Consider the following 22,984-nt stretch of genomic DNA (forward strand, 5'->3'; position numbering starts at 1 on the left):
CAAACACATTTTGTGTGCTGCTAAAAGTAATTTAAACTAAAGGTTTGTTCACATACACATTTTATAAGGATGATGTTAATAGTGGTCAGTGCATAAAATCAACAACGAGCATTGTTGTCGATAATCAATAAAATCATCTCCGTATGTTGATAATATTTTCAACAACGCCTGTTCATGATAATAACACCATTAGTGCATGAATTTGCAATGCCTTTTTTCTATGAGTGTATTTATTTTTCTAGAGAAACTTATAAACTTATGGTCTTTACATTCACAAACAGCATTCTAATCTAACTACAAACGACTATTAATCAGGCAAAATAACTCTTGGTCAGTATCATATCAGGATCTTCTTATAAAAATAATAGATACATAATTTTAATTCTAAACTCAGCTTAAAATAAAAATTTCCCTTTATACATACCTGCCGTTAGTCTTCTATTTGGAAAATCATCCCACAAGTCTCGTTTGCAGCAAACATATGTATTGGTATCGTCTTCATAACAAACGGAAACACTTTTAGCTGTTATGGCCGCAGGACAATATTTAGGAAGCTGGCATATTCCCTTGGAACTATCTGGTAGGTCGCAATCAACAGGGAAATCTAAGGTGGGGAATGTTATTTCCGAATTGTTTGTGAACGGCTTCCCAGACGAATTTGCTGACGAACGAAAACAACGATAAGTTAAGCACTAAACCAAATAAACGCCTGCAAGCACTCACCGTATCGCAATAGAAGACTTAACACGACAAAGATTCCCACCTTAATATTCATAGCTGTTGTTAGAGACTTGTATAGAGGGTAGCTTAGATAAGCTACTACCTATTTTCGATGATAGCTCTTTGGGGTATTGTTTACAAATGATTCCATCTTGAAATTTTACGGCATTCACAATCATTTTGCAACATGATTAAGTTTGACATATCAAATATTCGGAAAATATTTATTTGCATTAATATCACAAGCAGTAATATTAGGGTAGATCGATTTGCATTAAGCTTAATGCCCACTTCAAATTTGTATGCCGTACACCACTGACTTACTGGTCCGTAATTAAACATTATATACCAAAAATTTTAGTAAATACGGCCTTATAAATGAAAATTGGGCGTTATGCACATATATTGGAGCTACATTCAAATCTAAAGGGTTTTTCAGCGTGGAATGTGGAAAAATTCGTGACAACCTTGATTACAAAAAACGGTGTATGAAATGGGACCAATAAGACCCCAATGCAATAAAGCCTCAAACTGAAAATGAAAGTAGACCCCAAGAATGGGGCTTGTTTTATAATGAAAGACCCCAAAATTAACCAGTAGGGAAAGGCAAAAGTCGGGCGGTGCCCACTATATAATACCCTACACCACCTAGTGTATGTAGTACTTTTTATATGTAGAACTTATCTCGAAATCTAGTCAGACTTTAATTTGGATACCAATTAAAATAGGAATTTAGAACCTTGTAAGATTTTCCTACCATAGAACAAATGATTTGGATTTCCACATCTTTAAAAGGCCATATCGGATAAAAGATTATATGGGAGTTATATCGAAACCTGTGTCAATTTTATTGACACATACTGGAACATGAAATAGAACATCTCACGCCCTATCTTGTAAAGATATAACCAAAATTGTGGATTTTACTGCCTTAAAAGTCCATATCGGATGAAAAATACACATTGGAGCTGTATCTAAATTAGGACCGATTTCAATAAAATTTTGCGCACGTATTGGAACGTCAATTTAAACGTCTCACGCAAAATCGGACGAAAATTGTGGATTCTACAGCCTTAAAAGGCTATATCGGATGAACGATATATATGGGAGCTATATTTTAATCTGAAATTTTGCACACATATGAGGATGTTAAATAAAACACCCCATGCTAAATTTTGTAAAGATCGGAAGAAAATTGTGACTTCTACAGCCTTAAAAGGCCCTATCGGACGAAAGATATATATGGGAACTATATCTTAATATGTACCGATTTTTGTGAAATTTTGCACACATATGAAGACGTCAAATAAAGCCCCTCATGCAAAATTTTGTAAAGACCGGTAAAAACTCGAGGCTTCCTCTGCCTTAAAAGACCATATCGGGAAAAAGATATATATGGGAGGTATATCTAAATCTAGACCGATTTTCATGAAATTTTCCACTCATATTAGGACGTCAAATAAAACATCACGCGCAAAATATTTTAAAGATCGGACTAAAACCGTGGCTCCTACAGCATTAAAAGTCCATATCGGATGAAAGATATATGGGAGCTATATCTAAATCTGAACCGATTTTTATGAAATTTTTGCACACATATGCAGACCTGAAATAAAATACCCAATTCCGAACTTTGTAAAGATCGAACGAAAATTGTGGCTTCTGCAGCCTTAAAAAGACATATCGGAAGAAGATATATATGGGAGCTATATCTAAATCTGAACCGATTTTATGTCAGAAAAGTGACATGTGCAAAATTTCATGACAATCGGACAACAAATACGACCTGCACTTTGATTACAAGAATACATGGACTCACAGATGGATAGACGGTCAGACGGACATGGCTAAATCGAATCAGAAACTGATTCTGAGTCGATCGGCTCTTCTCCTTCATAGCGTTGCAAACAAATGCACAAATCTATAATACCCTGTACCACAGTGGTGGTGTAGGATATAAAAATTAAATAAGGCCGCAACGAAGTTAAGAAACGGCCCAATCAAAAATGGCACAACGCGGCCAATTTTGGGACATATTGCATAATGAAATAAACCCTTATTTGAAAAATTAAATAATGCCCCAAAATGATTTAGAGTTAAATAAATGTTTTGCACACTGTTTTATTCCAAACAAAAATAATTCATTTCAAAACAAGTAAAAAGGCTTAATTTCGGCCGGGCCGATTTTTGGATATATATGTAAACCACCTTTCATCAAAATCCGGTGAAAATTGCATATCTTATGTCCCATAGCAGTTATATCGAAATAAGTTCCGATTTGGACTAAATACTAATAAATACAAGTCATTGTTCAATTGTGTATAACAAAATATTGGGCTTTTTAGTAGCTATATCTAAAAATAAACCGATCTGAACCATACACGGATGGCGAAAAGCCTAATATAAGTCACTGTGTCAAATTTCAGCGAAATCGGATTATTAATGCGCCTTTTATGGGGCCAAGACTTTAAATCGAGATATCGGTCCACATGACAGATATATCCAAATCTGGATCGATTTAGGCCAAGTTGCAAAAAATGTCGAAGATCCTAACACAATGCACTGTCCCAAATTTCGGAGAAATCGGACAATAAATGCGCCTTTTGTGGGCCCAAAACATTAAATCGAGAGATCGGTCTATATGGCAGCTGTATTAAAATCTGGACCGATCCAAATTGAAGAATGATTTTGGACCAAATTGAAGAACGATGTTGGAGGGTCTAACACAACTCACTGATTCAAATTTCTGCGACATCGGAAAAAAAATTTCGCCTTTCATGGCCTCAAAACCTAAAACCGAGAGATCGGTCTATATGGTAGCTATATCCAAATCTGTACCGATCTGTGCCATATTAAAGAAGGATGTCAAGGGGCCTAAGACAATTTACTGTCCCAAATTTCAGCAAAATCGGATAATAAATGTGGCTTTTATGGACCTAAGGCCCAAAGACACAGTTTCAGCGAAATCGGGCAATAAATCTGGTCTATAAGATAGCTTTATCTAAATATGGTCTGATCTGGGCCATATTCGGGTCGAATGACGGGAGCAGGGCTCTTTAAAATTTTGCCGATTTTAAGCTTCAAAACTAGTAAGTACCGATTTTCAGATTTTCCTTATAAAAATTCCATTTTTTTTTTTTTTGTTTAATAAAAAGTTTAGTTTTTTAGGAGGTATTTTTATATTCCGCATACATTACTTCGAAAGTTCTATTTCTGAACTTTTGAACTTGTTCAGTTCACAAAAACTATTTGCAACTATTATACTCGAAATATTCGTCTCAGACCCCATAAAATATATATATTCTTGATCGTCGTGACATTTTATGTCGATCTAACCATGTCCGTCCGTCCGTCTTCTTATTAGTGTAGGTCGGTTGGTATTGTAAATGGGCCATATCGGTCCATGTTTTGATATAGCTGCCATATAAACCGATCTTTGGTCTTGGCTTCTTGAGCTTCTAGATGGCGCAATTCTTATCCGAATTGAATGAAATTTTGCACGAAGTATTTCGTTATGATATCCAACAACTGTGCCAAGTATGGTTCAAATCGGTCCATAACCTGATATAGCTGTCATATAAACCGATCTGGGGACTTCTTGAGCTTCTAGAGGACGCAATTTCTATCCGATTTGCCTGACAATTTTTAAAGACGAATCCTTTCATGACCCTCAACATATGTGTTTATTATGGTCTGAATCGGTCTATAGCCTGATAAAGCTCCCATATAAATCGATCTCTCTATTTTACTTCTTGATCCCCCAACGGGCGCAATTCTTATTCGAATGGGCTGACATTTTACACAGGTCTCCAACATATAATTTAATTGTGGTCCGAACCGACCATATCTTGATATCGCTCTAAAATCAGAGCAAATCTTTTCTTTTATCCTTTTTTTTTGTCTAAGATGAGATGCCGGGAAAAAAACTCGACAAAAGCGACCCATGGTGAAGGGTATATAAGATATATAACACCCATATATAGTACGCTTTTACTTGTTTTATCATATTCGGCAAACATTGGAAACAGAAAGTTACCATCATACCATCATTGTTGGAGTAGAGTATCTCCAGTGACTTTAATTTTTCATTGTATAAAATGTTCGATCATTAAGCCCACCGCGAAAGAGAAATTAACACATCATTAGATATATTATTTTCGCGCTAACGGGAAAATAATTTAAGAAATCGGCTGAGCCAGGCCGTAGTTTGAACCCACGACATTTGGGCAACAATAAATGTTCGCCGTCGTCTTAGCGTTCTGAGCAATCAAGACAACTTCCAAACAATGTACAAAACCATGTGCATGCCCTGGAAAAAATTGTAGGAAATGGGAAAGAAATCCACGCTGCAATTAAACAAACATACATGCATTGAAAAGTGATGCAGCCAATAGGACAAAGTTTCGGGATTAATTATTGTGTTGTATGCATTTCATAGCGATTCTTTTGCAATTTCTTCGATATAAATACAACCTACTAGTGTATGATTATTGAAGCCCAAACACCTAAAGATTTCTGATGACGACCCCTCTATACCCGAGGTAAATATGGATATGGAAAGCCACAGATCGCCACACACACCAACCACTATATGCCGTATATTGCCGTTGTTTAGCGTTTGAAACCATAAACACAACTTCCTACGGGTGCACGGAATGATGTGAATGCCATGAGAGTAGTATAATTCTGCAGACAAAAAATCTACCATTACACGAAAAAAACATGCATTGCATAAAGTACATCTAATAGACAGGGTTGTAGAGCGTAGTTAATGTGGCATTGGTATCATAGAGGCGTTATCGCAATAAATTCGATACAAGTTTAACATACGGCCCTTGAAACCTTCACACCTAATATGACTGATGAGTAATTCTTAATCAAATTACGAAACGCGTCCCATAATGGTTGGTGTCTGTTGCGATCTCTGGCTTTCCTTTTCCTTAGAGACTGGATAAACCATGTGCTAAGGAACAGGTGGATAAATTGTGTGTCACATGGCATAAATACTCGTATGGGTGACCACCATAAATGACCTATTACGGATGCTGACCGAGGAAAGATTTGAACCCGTCTACTACGCCGACGATGTTATAATACTTCTAAGGGGTAAGGATACGAACGAGCTATGCAGATGGGCCGAAGGGTCTTGCATATGGCATTTTACCGGGCTAAACCTAGAGGTCTGTATTTTTAACCCAGAGAAGACTGAAATATGCCTGTTCACGAGGAAGACGAAGGTGGGCCAATTCAAAGCACCACGTTTCCTCAATAAGACGATTTTGATATCTGATAAGGTCAAATACTTAGGTGTGATCTTGGACAGGAAACTGAATTGAAAGTATCACATTCAGGAGCTTACTGAGAAGGCTCACAGATGTTGAGCACTATGTAGACGGGCCTTAGGCTCTAAATTGGGCCTGAATCCTAGGATAGTCCACTGACTCTACAGAAGCGTGATTAGACCAATACTTACTTACGCCTCTGTAGTTTGGTGGACTGCTATGTAGAAAAAGTGCAACATAAGGATAATATAACAGGTTCAGAGAACGTGTTGTCTTGGCATAGGCGGAGCGGTGAGGACCACGCCCACCAGGGCACTGGAAACTATTCTAGATATCGAACCCATTGTCATACAGATTAATTGTGAGGCAGTCACTGCGGCTATGGCACTTAAGGCGATGGGAGAATGGATTGCGGATGAGAGCAGCTCATACCATCGGTGTATAATCGAGGCGACGATAGGAAACCTGGAAGGAATTTCAGCAAAATCTGGTAATAAATGCGTCTTTTTTGGACTCAAGACCCCACGTGGTGGATATCTGACTAAATGTTAGTATTAGAACACTCGACATCCTTGCCGAGATTGGTCCAAATCGGACTATATTTCGATAAAGCTGTTATGGATTCATAAATGCTGCAATTTTCACCGGCTTATGACAAAAAGTGGTTAACATATATATCTTATATCCGGGTATCCAAAGTTCGTCCCGGCTGAACACAATGCATTTTTAGTTGCCTTTTTTTGACACTATAATGATCGTGTAATTTTTCAACTCACCCCTGTGTTCGTAATCGTAAAGTATCTTTCTTTACACTAGAGAACAAAAAATTGTTTAAGCTACATTTAGATTGGTTAATACCGTGAATTATAACTAATACTGTGTTCACGGTGATATAAATCAAAAAATATTATTTCTTTTAGAATATGTTAATCAAAAATTAAAATATTAGCAGTTCAATAAATTTTGTTTTAAACATATTAAAAACTTCTCACCTTTTGAAACTAAATTTACAATCTATGTTCTTTAGTGTTATATTAATTAATTAATTAGTATTTCGTGCCAGTTCAGGTTTTTCCATAGAGAGCTACATAAGTCCAATGCTTTGTTATACTCAAAATTAACAACAACAAAAATATTGGATAATAGACAAAATAAAGAGGAGGAATGTACAAGTTCCAATATTCTTTATTAAGCCAAAGCTTGTTTGACAGAAACCGGCATAATGGAATAACTTAACAACTGCAGCTCTTTCAAGATAGCAACATTTCATTAAAACAGTAGTCAGATAATCCGCCTACTTTTGTTCGTTTAAAAACTATGAGGATGAGCATTTATTTACATCTAAATTGGTAAACGCCTCTTTCGTATGATTCTCTGAATTCTATACACGATGGAAGAAGAAAATACGGAAGAAAATTACAATAGAAGTCTGTATGAGTCAATTATGGTATTTATACTTACTTTACTTTAATTGGCTATGACAGAATATTTGTTCCACAAGCCGCACGTAGAATAGCGTTCCAAGCGCCTCGATCTTTTGCGCTTATTCTAAAATCTCTGACACCAAGTTTCGAGGTGTCTCCCACCACTTGATTTTTCCATAGGGCTTTTGGTTTGCGTGTACCTCCGTGTTTGCCTTCAAAAGACTTCTCTGCTGTCTGCTATCGTCGTCATACAGCTCGTGGTTCATACGCCACATATATTCTCCATTAACGCAAACTGGTCCATATATTTTACGAAGAATCTTTCTCTCAAACACTCCAAGCACTGCCTCACCTGCTTTCACAAGTACCCATGCTTCAGAACAGAGCTAAACCCATTGAAAAGTATGCCGACCGATTCAGAATCACTTTTTGATTTGGTTTTTATACCCTCCACCATAGAATGGGGGTATACTAATTTCGTCATTCTGTTTGTAACTCCTCGAAATATTCGTCTAAGACCCCATAAAGTATATATATTCTTAATCGTCATGACATTTTAAGTCGAACTAGCCATGTATGTCCGTCCGTCTGTCTGTCGAAAGCACGCTAACTTTCGAAGGAGTAAAGCTAGAAATTTTATACAAATACTTGTTATAAGTGTAGGTCGATTGGGATTGTAAATGGGCCACATCGATCCATGTTTTGATATAGCTGCCATATAACCCGATCTGGGATATTGACTTCTTGAGCAGCTAGAGGGCGCAATTATTATCCGATTTGGCTGAAATTTTGCATGACTAATTTTATTATGACTTTCAACAACTGTGCTGCGTATGGTTCAAATCGGTTCATAACCTGATAAACCGATCTGGGGTCTTCATTCTTGAGCCACTAGACGACGCAATTATTATCGGATTTGGCTGAAATTTTGCATGAGGCATTATGGTATGACTTTCAACAAATGTGCTAAGAATAGTTCAAATCGGTCTATAACCTGATATAGCTGCCAAATAAACCGATCTGGGGTCTTGACTTCTTGAGCCACTAGAGGACGCAATTATTATCCGATTTGGCTGAAATTTTGCATGAGGTGTTTTGTTATGACTTTCAACAAATGTGCTAAGAAAAGTTCAAATCGGTCCATAACCTGATATAGCTGCCATATAAACCCATCTGGGGTCTTGACTTTTTGATCCACTAGAGGGCTTAATTATTAACGGCTTCTCTCATGACCTTTAGCATACGTGTCAAAAATAGCATGAATCGGTTTATAGCCTAATGCAGCTCCCTTATAAATCGATCTCCCTATTTTAATTCATCAGCCCCTGATGTGCGCAATTCTTACTAGATTTGGCTGAAATTTTACAACAACAACCTTGGTCTCCAATATTCAGTTCAATTATGGTCCGAAATGAACCATAACTTGATATTGTTCCAATAACATAGCAATTATTTTGTTTTTTTATCCTTTGTTTGCCTAAAAATAGATATCGTGACAAGAGCTCGACAAATGCTATCCATGGGTAAGTAAGATTTGGCCCGGCCGAACTTAGGAAGCTTTTACTTGTTTCTATCCCCGCCCCCCCCGACCAGTACAATTTTCGCAATTTTCGCAATTTTCTCAAAATTTTACAGGAAGTATTTTCTTAGACTGGCGGCATTGCAGAAGAATATCGGTTCAGATTTGTAAGCTCCATATATATATATATATATATATATATATATATATATATATATGTATATATATATATATATATATATATATATATATATATATATATATATATATATATATATATATATATTCATTCTTTCATGCATTCTTTCTTCTGTCAGTTATCAGCTGTTACTTTTAGCTTGCTTTAGAAAAAAAGTGTAAAAAAAGTATATATATATATAAAAATTTTCGGAAAGTTGGTAAATTAATGCGCTTGCCGTGGTTCTAGAAGTGAAAATGATGCGATATATATATATATATATATATATATATATATATATATATATATATATATATATATCGCATGATTTCCACCTCTAGAACCACGGTAAGCGCATTAATTTACCAATTTTCCCAAAATTTTGCACAATGGTCTCACCGACAACTACCACAATATCCAAGAAGGTGTGTCGAAATAGCTTCAGATTTAAATATAGCTTTCATATATATGTGCGATGAGGTTATTTGCCAACTTATTCTCTAAACATTACTGATTAATTTCATAAAAATCTGTTTAAATTTGGGTACAGCTTTCATAAATACATATCCCGAGTTTCACTTCTAGAGCTACCAAAAGCGCATTTGTTAACTGAGGAAGCGTTGTGCTTTCTTAGTCAACAAATGCGCTTTCGACGACGACTACTACGCTTCAATTGACGCATTGGAAGGCAACATTGAAGCATTTATTCGTGTGATATCGGCCGAAATGTTTGAAAAAATATGCAAAAAATTGGACTAGGCGGATGGACCATTTGAGGAGCAGTCACGGTCAACATTTTCATGAAATAATCATCAAACATTAAATTATACGGACCGTAATATCGATCCAAATAAAGATTTCCAGCAATTTTTTCAATTTTATGCGTTTTTTTTTTTTTTTTTGAAAAGCTTTCCTTAACTCTTAAAAAATTACCCTTTATTACCCTACTGAAAACCACCGCCGAGTTCCATCAGAATTGGTTCAGAATTAGATATAGCTCTTAATTGGTATTTATAGGGTAGGTGTAGGGTATTATTAAGTCGACACTGCCCGACTTTTGTCATTCCTAACTGGTTATAACATCAAATTTTAATATATGATTTGACAAAGCAATCGTCTTTAGAGAATCAGTGAGATTTGAGACACAAAGGTGACTCAGCAAGACATGCTGATACATACGTTTGTAGATACATATCTCAGAGCAGATTTTCCCAGAGATCGCCTATCTCGACAACAAAAAACCTATAGAAAGAGAAAATCCACAGAAACAGCCCTTCATAACCTAGTCGGTGATATAGAAACTTTCTCGCTATTAAGGAAAGTAAAATGTGTTTATTGGCATGGAGGGTTCCTACAATAAAATTAAATCGACGTCAATCATGAAGGTGGTGGAAACTCTAGGAATCAGTAGCAAGTAATGAGGTGAACTGTCTCGTCTTCTTTGAATTATAGCCATTTACACTTTTTGTCTGCGTGTCATGAGTGTGCTGATGTCGTGGTTATTATGGTTAGGAGAAAGTTTACCGAGTGGTATAAGAATTTAATAAATTTTAAACCAACACGTAGACTTCTTTACGGATGGTTCCAGACTGGATGACCATGTTGGCTTTGGGGTCTACTCTGAAAAACTAGGATAGGGTATATCCTCAGCAGTCCAAACGTCTATCATGACATTCTCTTCAAAGGCTTCTTTAAGACAAATTGAATTTGATATGACGTATCTGCTGACGTGTCTTACTGATTTTCCATTATGCAATTGGTCTGTCGACGAACGCCATAACCGTGTCACTGAACACTTCAGCACAATTTTTTTAATGAGAAATTTCATTTATTTTCTCTTCGAAAAACGGACTCTCTCAAAAGGACATCGTAACAGACCTATCACTTGAATTGTCATCAAACGTGATGACATGTTCGTTCATAATGTCACTTAAAATGTCATGCATGATTTTCGCGACAACTATATGAAAATGTCATCAACGATTTTTATGGAATTCTTTAAGACAATTTGAATTTTGTCAACGATATGGCATATCTGCTGACGTGTACCATAAATTGTCTGTTATAAAATTTAATTGTCGACGAATTCACTAACCGTCCACGAACAAGTCAGCAACATTTTTTTTATTGAAAGATTTAAAACTTTATTTATTTTCTTATTCAAAAAACGTAGACGTCCGTTTTTGACATTGTAATGGACCTTTCATTGAATTGTGATGAGAAATGATGACATGTTCGTTTACAATGTCGCTTAAAATGTCATTCATGATTTTCAGGACAGGTATATGAAAATGTCATCAACGATTTTTATGGGATGTCGCCTATATGTCTTCAACAATTTAATATGGTCATGCACCATTCTTTAAGGCGTCTTGACGACGCGGCCTGCTGGGTTCTTGTGCATGCACACAATAATGTGCAATTGTGTGTGTATGTGCTATATGTGCCCACCACTACTGTAGAGTGTACCAAGTGGAGATTTTTGCAATAAAGAAAATGGTAAAAAGGCTAAAGCGTGCCAAGTTCGGCCGGTGTGCTAGGACCCGAACAAGGATGTTCGAGAGACCGGTTTACATGGAAGCTATATCACGTTTTCGACCGATTTGGACCGTACATGGAACTGTTTGTGGAAGTCATAACAGAAGACTACATGCAAAATTTCATTCAAGTCAAATCGGGAGATTGGTTTATATGGAAGCTATATCAGGTTATAGATCGATTCGGACCGTACTTGGTAAAGTTGGAAGTCATAAAAGAACACAACATGCAAAATTTCAGGCAAATCGGACAAATTTTGCAAACATGATATGGGAGCTATATCTAAATCTGAACCTATATTGTTCATTTGCAGTCCCCATCGAGGTGCATTAATATTTAGTATCTATACAAAATTTCGGCTAGTTTTAAGCGTTCGACCGCTATCGTGATTTCGACAGACAGACGGACATGGCTAGATCGACTCAAAACGTCTGGACGATCAAGAATATATGCCCTTTATGGGATCTTAGACGAATATTTGGACGGGTTACAAACGGAATGACTAGATTAATATACCACCATATTATGGTGGTGCGTATAAAACAAGTAAAAAGGCATTAAGTTCGGCCGGGCCGAACTTTGGATATCCCCCATCTCGGGTATATATGTAAACCCCACTTCGTCACGATCCGGTGAAAATTGGATAGCTTAAGGACCCAACTTCGGCACGGACATTGAGTGGTCCAATATATATGTCACTTATCAATCAATTATAAACCGATCTGAACCAAATTAAGGTCAGATATCGTGAGGCTCAGAAATACTCACTGTTTAGAATTTCTAATATATATTTTGAGACCAATGGCAATATGGGGTTCAAATAAATGATATATGAGAGTAGACCAAGATGCTGATATATGATATATTTTCAGGGCTAAGTGCTTGGGCGACCACCTCACTTCCCAAAACACCCTTAAATCGGTCATATGTATCGACCATGTCGAGCGATCGGTCTATATGGCAGCTATATCCAAATCTGGACCGATCTGAGTAAAATTGAAGAAGGATTTTGACTGGCCTTACACAACTCACTGTCTCGAATTTCAGCAAAATCGGATAATAAATGTGGCTTTTATTGGCCTAAAACCCTAAATCGGCGGATCGGTCTATATGGTGGCTATATCAAGATATAGTCCCATATAGCCCATCTTCCAACTTAACCTGCTTATGGACAAAAAATAACTCTGTGCCAAATTTCAGCTCAATATCTCTTTTTTTAAAGACTGTAGCGTGTTTTCAGCAGACAGGCGGACGGACATGTCTAGATCGTCTTAGATTTTTATGGTGATCAAGAATATATATACTTTATAGGGTCGAAAGTGGATATTTCGATATGTTACAAACGGAATATCAAAATGAATATACCCGCATCCTTCGTAGGTGGGCATAAAAATTAAACATACAAAGTTACTCCCAATGCAATTCACTCCAACAAAATCAGTAGCAAAGAATTAATTTTGGCGCGTAGAAGTAAATATATGGTAGGGGGTACAAATTGAGCGAAGGTGGTGAGGCGATCGCCTCAGGAATCTTGGCTGGTACATGCTATAAGAATATCCGTGCCTAAGCTACACTATTCAGGTAGATAAGATAGAGGGAGAGCGATTTTGCTTGAGAAGAAGCCTAGAAATAGAAGAGAGAAAAAAAATACAATAACAACGCCGAGATCCATATGCTGGCTACGGTATCTACAGCAGACAAACTCTCTTTATTAAGCAGTCCAAACGAGCAAGATTATTCAGTCAATCATATTCATGATCAGCAATTCCAAACAAAAAAGAAAAACTCAATAAAATGAATGATACCGCCACAAGCGCAACATTCATTCCAATCATAATCCATATGAAACTCGCAATCCAAATCTTGATATGCACACACTTTTGACAAATAAACTTTGGCAAACTTCTATGTTTGTTATATGCTTTTTTATTTCTGGCTATTAATTAGCGTGGCTCGATCTCAATGCCCTGCTGAATGTTATAAGGAACGAAGAAATGATTAAATGATATAAAAGAAGTACACAATTAAAAACCAATTTACATTTCAATGCTACAATAAATAAAAATATGCCCATATTTTTATTTAAAGCGCCTATATCATACAGCTGTATGATTAGATGTTGGCACCATTATCTTTATATACAACAGATTCAATCCAATCAACATATTCCGAAACTCGCGTATAGACTCCAGGTTGATCTAGGCCGCATACACGCCCAAAAGATGCTATACCTACAACGTAGGGAAATTCAAATTCTAATTGGTTGGTAGAGCGCAATATAAGCGGTCCTCCAGAATCTCCCTGGAATTATACAAATACATGTAGGCTTAGGTTATCAGAAAAACAATAAATCAATTTAACCTGACAGGTATCACTTCTCCTTTCAAAATCTATAGCACATATGTAGTTGAGAATCTACAATACCAGATGGTAGTGATTCTTCACGAGAAAAATGCTGACTACATTGTTGATTTGATATGACGGATAAATGTGTTTTTAACAGAGTTTCCGAATAAGCGCCAGCTGAAAGAATAAAACAAATTGTAAATATCAATATGTTCAAGTTATCAGTTGTAATCAATTATTCTGCTCATATTCAAGTATCTGATTTTATTTGTTGTTAAAGTAAGAAAAAATTAAAAGTGGTTATTACCAAACCCAGTGCTGTAACATTAATGTCATCCATTGAATACAAACTCCATACACAAATTGCCCTCTCCTTTGCAAAAGTCTCCAGTTTTAGCAAGGCTATGTCATGGTAATCTTCACTTGGATTGTATTTCGGATGGCTTTTAACTTCAACGATTTTCAAAGGCTTGTTTGAAGCATCGGTTAAATTGGTACCGCCCACCAAGGCTACGTCTGGTGGCAGGCTAGAGGTTGATTTAAAAAACATACAGCTAACCAATTTATTTTCATAGAATTTAACAATCTTACCCATGTAATAGTACACAGTGAGCTGCGGTAAGTACATAATTACGCGTAATCAAAACACCGCCACACTTGTAATCGTATGTGTCCTTAGCTAACGCCGAGTTCCAACCTAAGGCAACCTTTTTATATCAAGTCATTATAACAAATAACTTATGTATCAGTTAATTTATAAAACATACCATATAAGGAAATTCTTTGTATACTGTGTTTAATCCTCGTGCAATATAGAAGTTTGGTCTAACACAATCTATTAGAAAATAGCGAGAAGAATTAATAGAAAAGGTGCAAATTTTTTTATGTTAACAAAATGTATTGGGTTGCCCAAAAAGTAATTGCGGATTTTTCATATAGTCGGCGTTGACAAATTTTTTCACAGCTTGTGACTCTGTAATTGCATTCTTGACAACTGACAGAAGAGTCATCAGCTGTTACTTTTAGCTTGCTTTAGAAGAAAAGTGTAAAAAAAGTATATTTGATTAAAGTGCATTCTAAGTTTTATTAAAAATGCATTTACTTTCTTTTAAAAAATCCGCAATTACTTTTTGGGCAACCCAATATTTAATATATTTGGGGTCATGTGACACTAATTCTTTAATTAGCAAGGGAAAGTGCGTTAGCGCTGAAGTTTATGTAGCCTTAGAGTTATATGAACAATGTTTTCATAGGCTGAAACTAATATCGTGTAATTGGAGGCCATAAGAAATTGACTTTCTTTTGTACCCTCCACCATAGGATGATGTTTTCTTGATTTCGTTATTCCGTTTGTAACATATCTAAATATTGACTGAGACCCTACAAAGTATAAACATACATATAATCTTGATCGTCTTGCCATGTCCGTCCGTCTCTCAAAAATTTGATTACTTTTGAAGGAGTTCTGCTAGGTACCTGAAATTTTGCACAAATATTTCTTACTAATGTAGGTCGGTCAGTTCGGATTGTAAATGGGCCAAATCGGTGCATGTGTGGATAAAGCTCCCCATAGCTCCCATCCCCCGGTTATACCTCTTGAGCCTGAAATTTTGCACGAAGACTTTTCCTCTGAAGTTTAACAGATACACCAAGTATGATAATAATCGGTCAAAAATCTGATACAACTCTCATATAAACCCCATACAGCTTCCATACAAATTGATCACCCGATTTGACAACTTGAGCCCTGGAGACCTAAAGTATTATCTGATTAAGCTTAAATTTTGCACAGAGTTTTTATACCCTCCACCATATGATGGGGGTATAATAATTTCGTCATTCATATTCATCTAAGACCCCATAAAGTATATATATCCTTGATCGGCATGACATTTTAGGTCGATCTAGCCAAGTCCGAATGTCTATGAATATTTAGTTCCACTTTCTTTAAGACCCAAATTGTCTTGGTGAGCAAATACGTCCTATTTGAGGGTTGTTATGGTGGAGGGACGTCCGCTAGACAGTTGGCCCCTAATGTTGATATCAGATACGTGGTCTACTCCCACATACTTTAATTTGAGCTCCATATTTCCATGTCGGCAAACATGACCGGCTTGGGGGGTGTTTTGGGGGATGGGCGGCCACTCAGTGAGTTGGCGTTGAAAATAAATATCGGATTCGTGTTCCAATCTAAAAAACCCTCTTATTTGAGCCTCATATTGCAAAAGTCAGAAAATACTTACTATTTGGTTGGTGTTGTGGGGGTGGGGTGATCCCATAGACACTTTTCCCGAATATTGATATCAAATTCGTGCTTTACTCCCAAAGACCTGGTGATGTTTTTGGTGAGAGACGGCCCCCTGAACACTTGGTTCCATATTTGGATATCACATTCGTATTCTACATTCAAATATCTTTTATTTAAGCCCCATATTCCCATGGTCACTAAATAAGTCCTGTTTGGGAGGTGTTTTGTGGAAGGGGTGGACCGCCAGAAACGTGATCCCACATATGGATATCAGATTCGTATTCTACTCGCAAATACCTTTCATTTGAGTCCCATATTGCCATGGTCGGTAAATAAGTCCGATTAAGGGGTGTTTTGGAGCTTGGGGTGGTCCTCCTAGCACTTGGTCCGCCAATTGGATATCAGATAAGTTTTCTTATTCTAAATACCTTTCATTTGAGTCCCATATTGTCGTGATTGGTCTAAATATTTGTTTGGTAGGTTATAGGGTGGGGCAGCCCCCATAGGTACCCCATCCGAAATTTGTATACAAAATTTTTATTTTTAGGGTACTAAATATATAAGAGTACACAAAATTTCGCTTAAATCGCAACACCCATCTCCGAGATCTGGCGTTTCTGAAGGGGGAGGGTCCGCCCCACCTTCAGATATCAAAAAGTGTAGTACCCTATTTTCACCACGGGGTCATTATGCACCATCTGTGAAAATTTCAAGAAAATCGGTTCAGCCGTTTCTGAGTCTATAAGGAACACACAAACATACAAACAAACAAACAAACACAAATTGATTTTTATATATAAGAAGATACAGCTCCCATATAAACCGATCTCCCCATTTTACTTATTGAGACCCTAAAGGGCGCAAATCCTATTCGAATTGGCTGAAAATAACTCAACAAATGCTATCCATGGTGGAGGGTATATAAGATTTGGCTTGGCCGAACTTAGCACGCTTTTCCCTGCTAGTTATAACATCCAATTTATAGTTATAACATCCAACGATATAGCTCTCATATAAACTGATCTCCCAATTAATCTTCTACGGGCCCAAAAAGTTTACATTTTTCCTGTTTTGACAGAAATTTGGTGGTATGTAAAATACACATATATCTTGAACTATGTTCTTTTGTGGACATTTTTTGCAGTATCCATGGTCGCGAGTTCCCAAGCTTTGTCCCGGCCGAATTTACTCGTTCTTGTTTAACATTTATCTCACTTAGTGATTTATCTCAGTAAGTAAGTGAACAAGTAAAAAGGCATTAAGTTCGGCCGGGCCGAACTTTGGATACCCACCACCTCGGGTATATATGTAAACCCCTTTTCGTCACAATCCGATGAAAATTGGATAACTTATGCACCCAAATTCGGCACTGATATTGAGTGGTCTTATAAATATAAGTCACTGGTAAATTTTCTATTTCAAATTTCAACAAAATCGGGTAATAAATAAAGCTTTTATGAGCTTCAGACCCTTAACCAGCATATCGGTCTATATGACAGTTATATCTAAATACAGTCCTATTTTTACCATATTTGTGTCGGATGGCGGGTGGCCTAAGCCTACAATCGGTTAAAAAATAAAGCTTTTATAGACCCTTTCGGTCGGGAGATCGGTCTATATGGCTGCTATATTTAAATATAGTCCGACCTGAACCATATTTGGGTCAGATGTCGGGGGGCCTCAAAATACTCAATGTTTCAAATTTCAGCGAAATTGGATGACAAAAAAAAACATTTACGGGCATTAGACCCTTTATCGGAAAATCGGTCTACATAGTAGCTATATCCAAATATTACCCGATTTGGCCAGTATAAGAACTTAACCAGCGTGCATCAAAAAGACGTATTGGTGCCAAATTTCAGCTCAATATCTCAATTTTTGAAGCCTGTAGAGGGATTACAACAGACAGACGGATAGACGGACATTGTTAAATCGTCTTAGAATTTTACGACGATCCGAAATATATATACTTTGTATGGTCGGAAATTGATATTTCGATGTGTTTCAACCGGAACGACTAAATGAATATACCCCCTATCCTACGGTGGTGGGTATAACAAGATATCTTATGGAATACCTTCGTTTGAGCGTCTTAGCTTCATGTCTTTCCACAATTTTTTTTACAGCAAACGTATTGATCCTTTCCCTTATTATAACACACTGAGATATTTCTTTCAGTTATAGCAGCGGGACAATACTCGTACTTTAGACAAGTCCCTCTAGAGTTATCAGAAAGACGACATTTAGTTGGAAATGGATCATTCTTTTGAAACACTGTTGTCGATGTTGAGACTGAAAAATTAAAAAAAACTGCTTTAATATGTTATATTATTACACTTAATCTAATATCTTATAATTACCATACTGCAGAAAAGTCCATATAAAAATTGCCAGCTAGACGATAGACGATAGACATTGTTAAATCACGAAAAACTAAATAACTGATTCGGAGTTAGTTGGACCTTATCTCATTGACTGTTTGGTTCTAAATGTTTAAACGTTTGATCGGCACAATTTAATGAAACTTTCGCTTTTGTTATACCCACCACCGAAGGATAGAGGGTATATTCATTAATTCATTCCGTTTGCAACACATCGAAATATCAATTTCCGACACTACAAAGTATATATATTTCGGATCGCCGTAAAATTCCAAGACGATTTAACTATGTCCGTATGTCTATCCGTCTGTCCGTCCGTCTGTTGTAATCGCTCTACAGGCTTCAAAAATTCAGATATTGAGCTGAAATTTGGCTACATACGTCTTTTTAATGCACGCTGGTTAAAATCTTGAACGGGCCAAATCGGACCACTTTATTTAATGCCCAATTTCGCTGAGATTTGAAACAGTGGGTTATTGTAAATCTCCCGACAACTTACCTAAGTATGGTTCAGATCGGACTATATTTAGATACAGCTACCATATAGACCGATCTGTCGATGAAGGTTCTGAAGCCCATAAAAGCTTTATTTTTTAACCGATTTCGCTAAAATTTGAAATATAGGATCCAAATATGGTTCAGTTCGGCCTATATTTACATATAGCTGCAATATAAACCAATCTCCCGATAAAGGATCTGAAGCCCATAAAAGTCCCATTTATTACCCGATTTCGCTGAAATTTGAAACAGTGAGTAGTTTTAGGTCTCCCGACATACGCCACAAATATGGTTTGGATCGGACTATATATATATAGCTGCCATATGGACCGATCTCCCGATAAAGGGTCTGAAGCCATAAAGAGCAATAATTTTTATCCAATTTCACTGAAATTTGAAACAGTGAGTAGTTTTAGGCCACCCGCCATCCGAACCAAATATGGTAAAAATAGGACTGTATTTAGATATAGCTGTCATAGAGACCGATATGCAGGCTTAGGGTCTGAAGCTCATAAAAGCTTTATTGTTTACCTGATTTTGTTGAAATTTGAAATACAAAATTTAATCGTGACTTATATTTATAAGACCACTCAATGCCAGTGCCGAAATTTGTTGCATTATTGTCAGCTTTCCGATAATTTTCATTGTTAAATCACGGAAAAATAAATAAATGATTCGGCGCTGGTTGCACATTATCTCATTTACTGTGTGGTTCTAAATGTTTGAACGTTTCATTGACACATTTTAATGAATATTTCGCTTTTGTTATACCCGCCACCGTAGGATAGGGGGTATATTCATTTATTCATTCCGTTTGCAATACATCGAAATATCAATTTCTGACCCTACAAAGTATATATATTTCGGATCGTCGTAAAATTCTAAGACGATTTAACGATGTCCGTATGTCTGTCCGTCCGTCTGTTGTAATCGCTGTACAGGCTTCAAAAGTTGAGATATTGAGCTAAAATTTGGCACAGATATGTCTTTTTGATGCATCCGGGTTAAATTCTTGAACGGGCCATATCGGACCATATTTGGATATAGCTGTGATATAGACCGATTTTCCGATAAAGTATCTAATGCCCATAAATGCTTTATTTTTCATCCGACTTCGCTGTAATTTGAAACAGTGAGTAGTTTTAGACCTCCCGACATCTGGCCTAAGTGTGGTTCATATGGGACTATATTTAGATATAGCTGCCATATAGACCGATCTCCCGTTCTGTAAAGGGTCTGAAGACACTAAGAGCATTATTTATTATCCAATTTCACTGAAATTTGAAATAGTGAGTAGTTTTAGGCCACCCGCCAGCCGACCCAAATATGGTAAAAATAGGACTGTATTTAGATATAGCTTTCATATAGACCTATATGCCGGTTAAGGGTCTGAAGCTCATAAAAGCTTTATTTACTACCCGATTTTGTTGAAATTTAAAATACAAAATTTAACAGTGATTTATATTTATAAGACCACTCCAAAGTTCGGCCCGGACGAATCTCTTGAATATCTCTTTTTTAAATAATTTCAACATTTACATTATGAGCCATCTTTAAGCTCTAATCTGAAAAAAAAAAATTCACTAATAAGCCGAAAAAACACTTGCCACTTTAAAAATACTGCACTAATGTAATAGTTGTTAGGGTAAACAGCTTACTTGTGGTTTGAAGCTTTCTCTCAATAAGGTTGTTGTCTAAACTTATTGCCCTTGTACTGTAGACAACATGTTTGTAAACTTTTTACTTTTTCTTCGATGTTAACACAATGAGGCGATGATAAAATTTGGAATTTTTGGCGATTATACTTTTGATGTTTTTATGCCCTACACCACTACTGCGGTACAGGGTTTGTAACACCTAAAAGGAAGGGGAATAGACCCATTAATAAGTATTCCCATCGACTCGGAACCACTTTCTGATTTGATTTAGCTATGTCCGTCTGTCCGTCTGTCCATGATAATTTGTGTACAAAGTACAGGTCGCAATTTTCATCCGATCGTCTTCAAATTTGGTACGGGCATGTTCTTCGGCCTAGAGACGAAACCTATTAAAATTGGAAAGAAGTAAAAGCGTGCTAAGTTCGGCCGGGCCGAATCTTTTATACCCTCCACCATGGACCGCATTTGTCGAGTTCGTTTCCCGGCATCTCTTCTTATGCAAAACAGGATATAAGAAAAGATATGCTCTGGTATTAGAGCGATATCAAGATATGGTCCGGTTTGGACCACAATTAAATTATATATTGGAGACCTGTGTAAAATGTCAGCCAATTCGAATAAGAATTGCGCCCTTTGGGGGCTCAAGAAGTAAAATAAAGAGATAGATTTATATGGAAGCTGTATCGGCCTATAGACCGATTCAGACCATAATAAACTCGTATGTTGATGGTCATGAGAGGATCCGTCGTACAAAATTTCAGGAAAATCGGATAATAACTGCGACCTTTAGAGGTTCAAGAAATCAAGATCCCAGATCGGTTTATATGGCAGCTACATCAGGTTATGAACCGATTTGAACCTTATTTGACACAGTTGTTGAAAGTAAGAATAAAATACGTCGTGCAAAATTTCAGACAAATCGGATAGATATTGCACCCTCTAGAAGCTCAAGAAGTCAAGACCCAAGATCTGTTTATATGACAGCTATATCAGGTTATGGACCGATTTGAACCATACTTGGCTCAGTTATTGGATATCATAACAAAACACGTCGTGCAAAATTTCAACCTAATCGGATAAGAATTGCGCACTCTAGAGGCTCAAGAAGTCAAGACCCAAGATCGATTTATGTGACAGCTATATCAGATTATGGACCGATTTGAACCATACTTGGCACAATTGTTGGATATCAAAACAAAACACGTCGTGCAAAATTCCAATCCAATCGGATAAGAATTGCGCCCTCTAGAGGCTTAAGAAGTCAAGACCCAAGATCGGTTTATAAGGCAGCTATATCAAAATATGGACCGATATGGCCCATTTACAATCCCAACCGACCTACACAAATAAGAAGTTTTTGTGCAAAATTTCAAGCAGCTAGCTTTACTCCTTCGGAAGTTAGCGTGCTTTCGACAGACAGACGGACGGACGGACGGACAGGGCTAGATCGCCATAAAATGTCGCGACGATCAAAAATATATATACTTTATAGGGTCTCAGACGAATATTTCGAGTAGTTACAAACAGTATGACAAAATTAGTATACCCTCCCTCCTTTGGTGGAGGGTATAAAAAGAAGAAGCTGTATCAAAATATGAACTGAATTGGCCAATTTCAAGTATTGGTGTAAAATTTCATTTCAGACGTTTCTAAATCGACTCAGAATGTCAAGACGACCAAGTGTATTTATACTTTGTTGGATATCTGATCAAAATTTCCGTGAGTTATTGTACTAACGGAATCAGTATACCCCCATCCAATGGTGGATGGCCGCAATTCCTATCCTATTTGACTCAAATTTTGCCAGACGTATTTTATTCATACTTTCAACAACTGTGTCAAATAAGGTTCAAATCGGTTCATAACCCGATATAGCTGCCATATAAACCGATCTGGGATCGTGACTTCTTGAGCCTCTAGAGGTCGCAATTATTATCCGATTTGCCTGAAATTTTGTACGACGCATCTTCTCATGACCATCAACATATGTAGTCTGAATCGGTCTATAGCCCGATACAGCTCCCTTATAAATCGATCTCTCTATTATACTTCTTGAGCCCCCAAAGGGCGCAATTCATATTCGAATTGGCTGACATTTTACACAGGTCTCCAACATATAATTTAATTGTGGTCCAAACCGGACCATATCTTATAGCAGAGCAAATCTTTTCTTATATCCTTTTTATACCCTC

At 36.9% G+C, this 22,984-nt stretch overlaps 1 protein-coding gene across 1 annotated transcript in view; it reads right to left on the minus strand.

Annotated features, from left to right (window-relative positions):
• Positions 1–18,536, minus strand: part of LOC106083654 (CLIP domain-containing serine protease B4-like) — a 27,410-nt gene extending 8,874 nt beyond the window's left edge. The window contains exons 1-8 of the mRNA XM_059361611.1: positions 18,333–18,536; positions 14,775–14,842; positions 14,599–14,714; positions 14,320–14,534; positions 14,081–14,184; positions 13,804–13,962; positions 724–823; positions 425–661 (exon numbers count right to left, since the gene is read on the minus strand). Of these exons, the coding sequence (XP_059217594.1) occupies positions 425–661; positions 724–823; positions 13,804–13,962; positions 14,081–14,184; positions 14,320–14,534; positions 14,599–14,714; positions 14,775–14,842; positions 18,333–18,357 (1,024 nt within the window). The 5' untranslated portion in view covers positions 18,358–18,536. The remainder of the gene's footprint in view (positions 1–424; positions 662–723; positions 824–13,803; positions 13,963–14,080; positions 14,185–14,319; positions 14,535–14,598; positions 14,715–14,774; positions 14,843–18,332) is intronic.
• Between the last annotated feature and the right edge of the window lie 4,448 nt (positions 18,537–22,984).

Source organism: Stomoxys calcitrans, chromosome 2, assembly GCF_963082655.1.
Source record: "Stomoxys calcitrans chromosome 2, idStoCalc2.1, whole genome shotgun sequence".
Lineage (NCBI taxonomy): Eukaryota > Metazoa > Arthropoda > Insecta > Diptera > Muscidae > Stomoxys > Stomoxys calcitrans.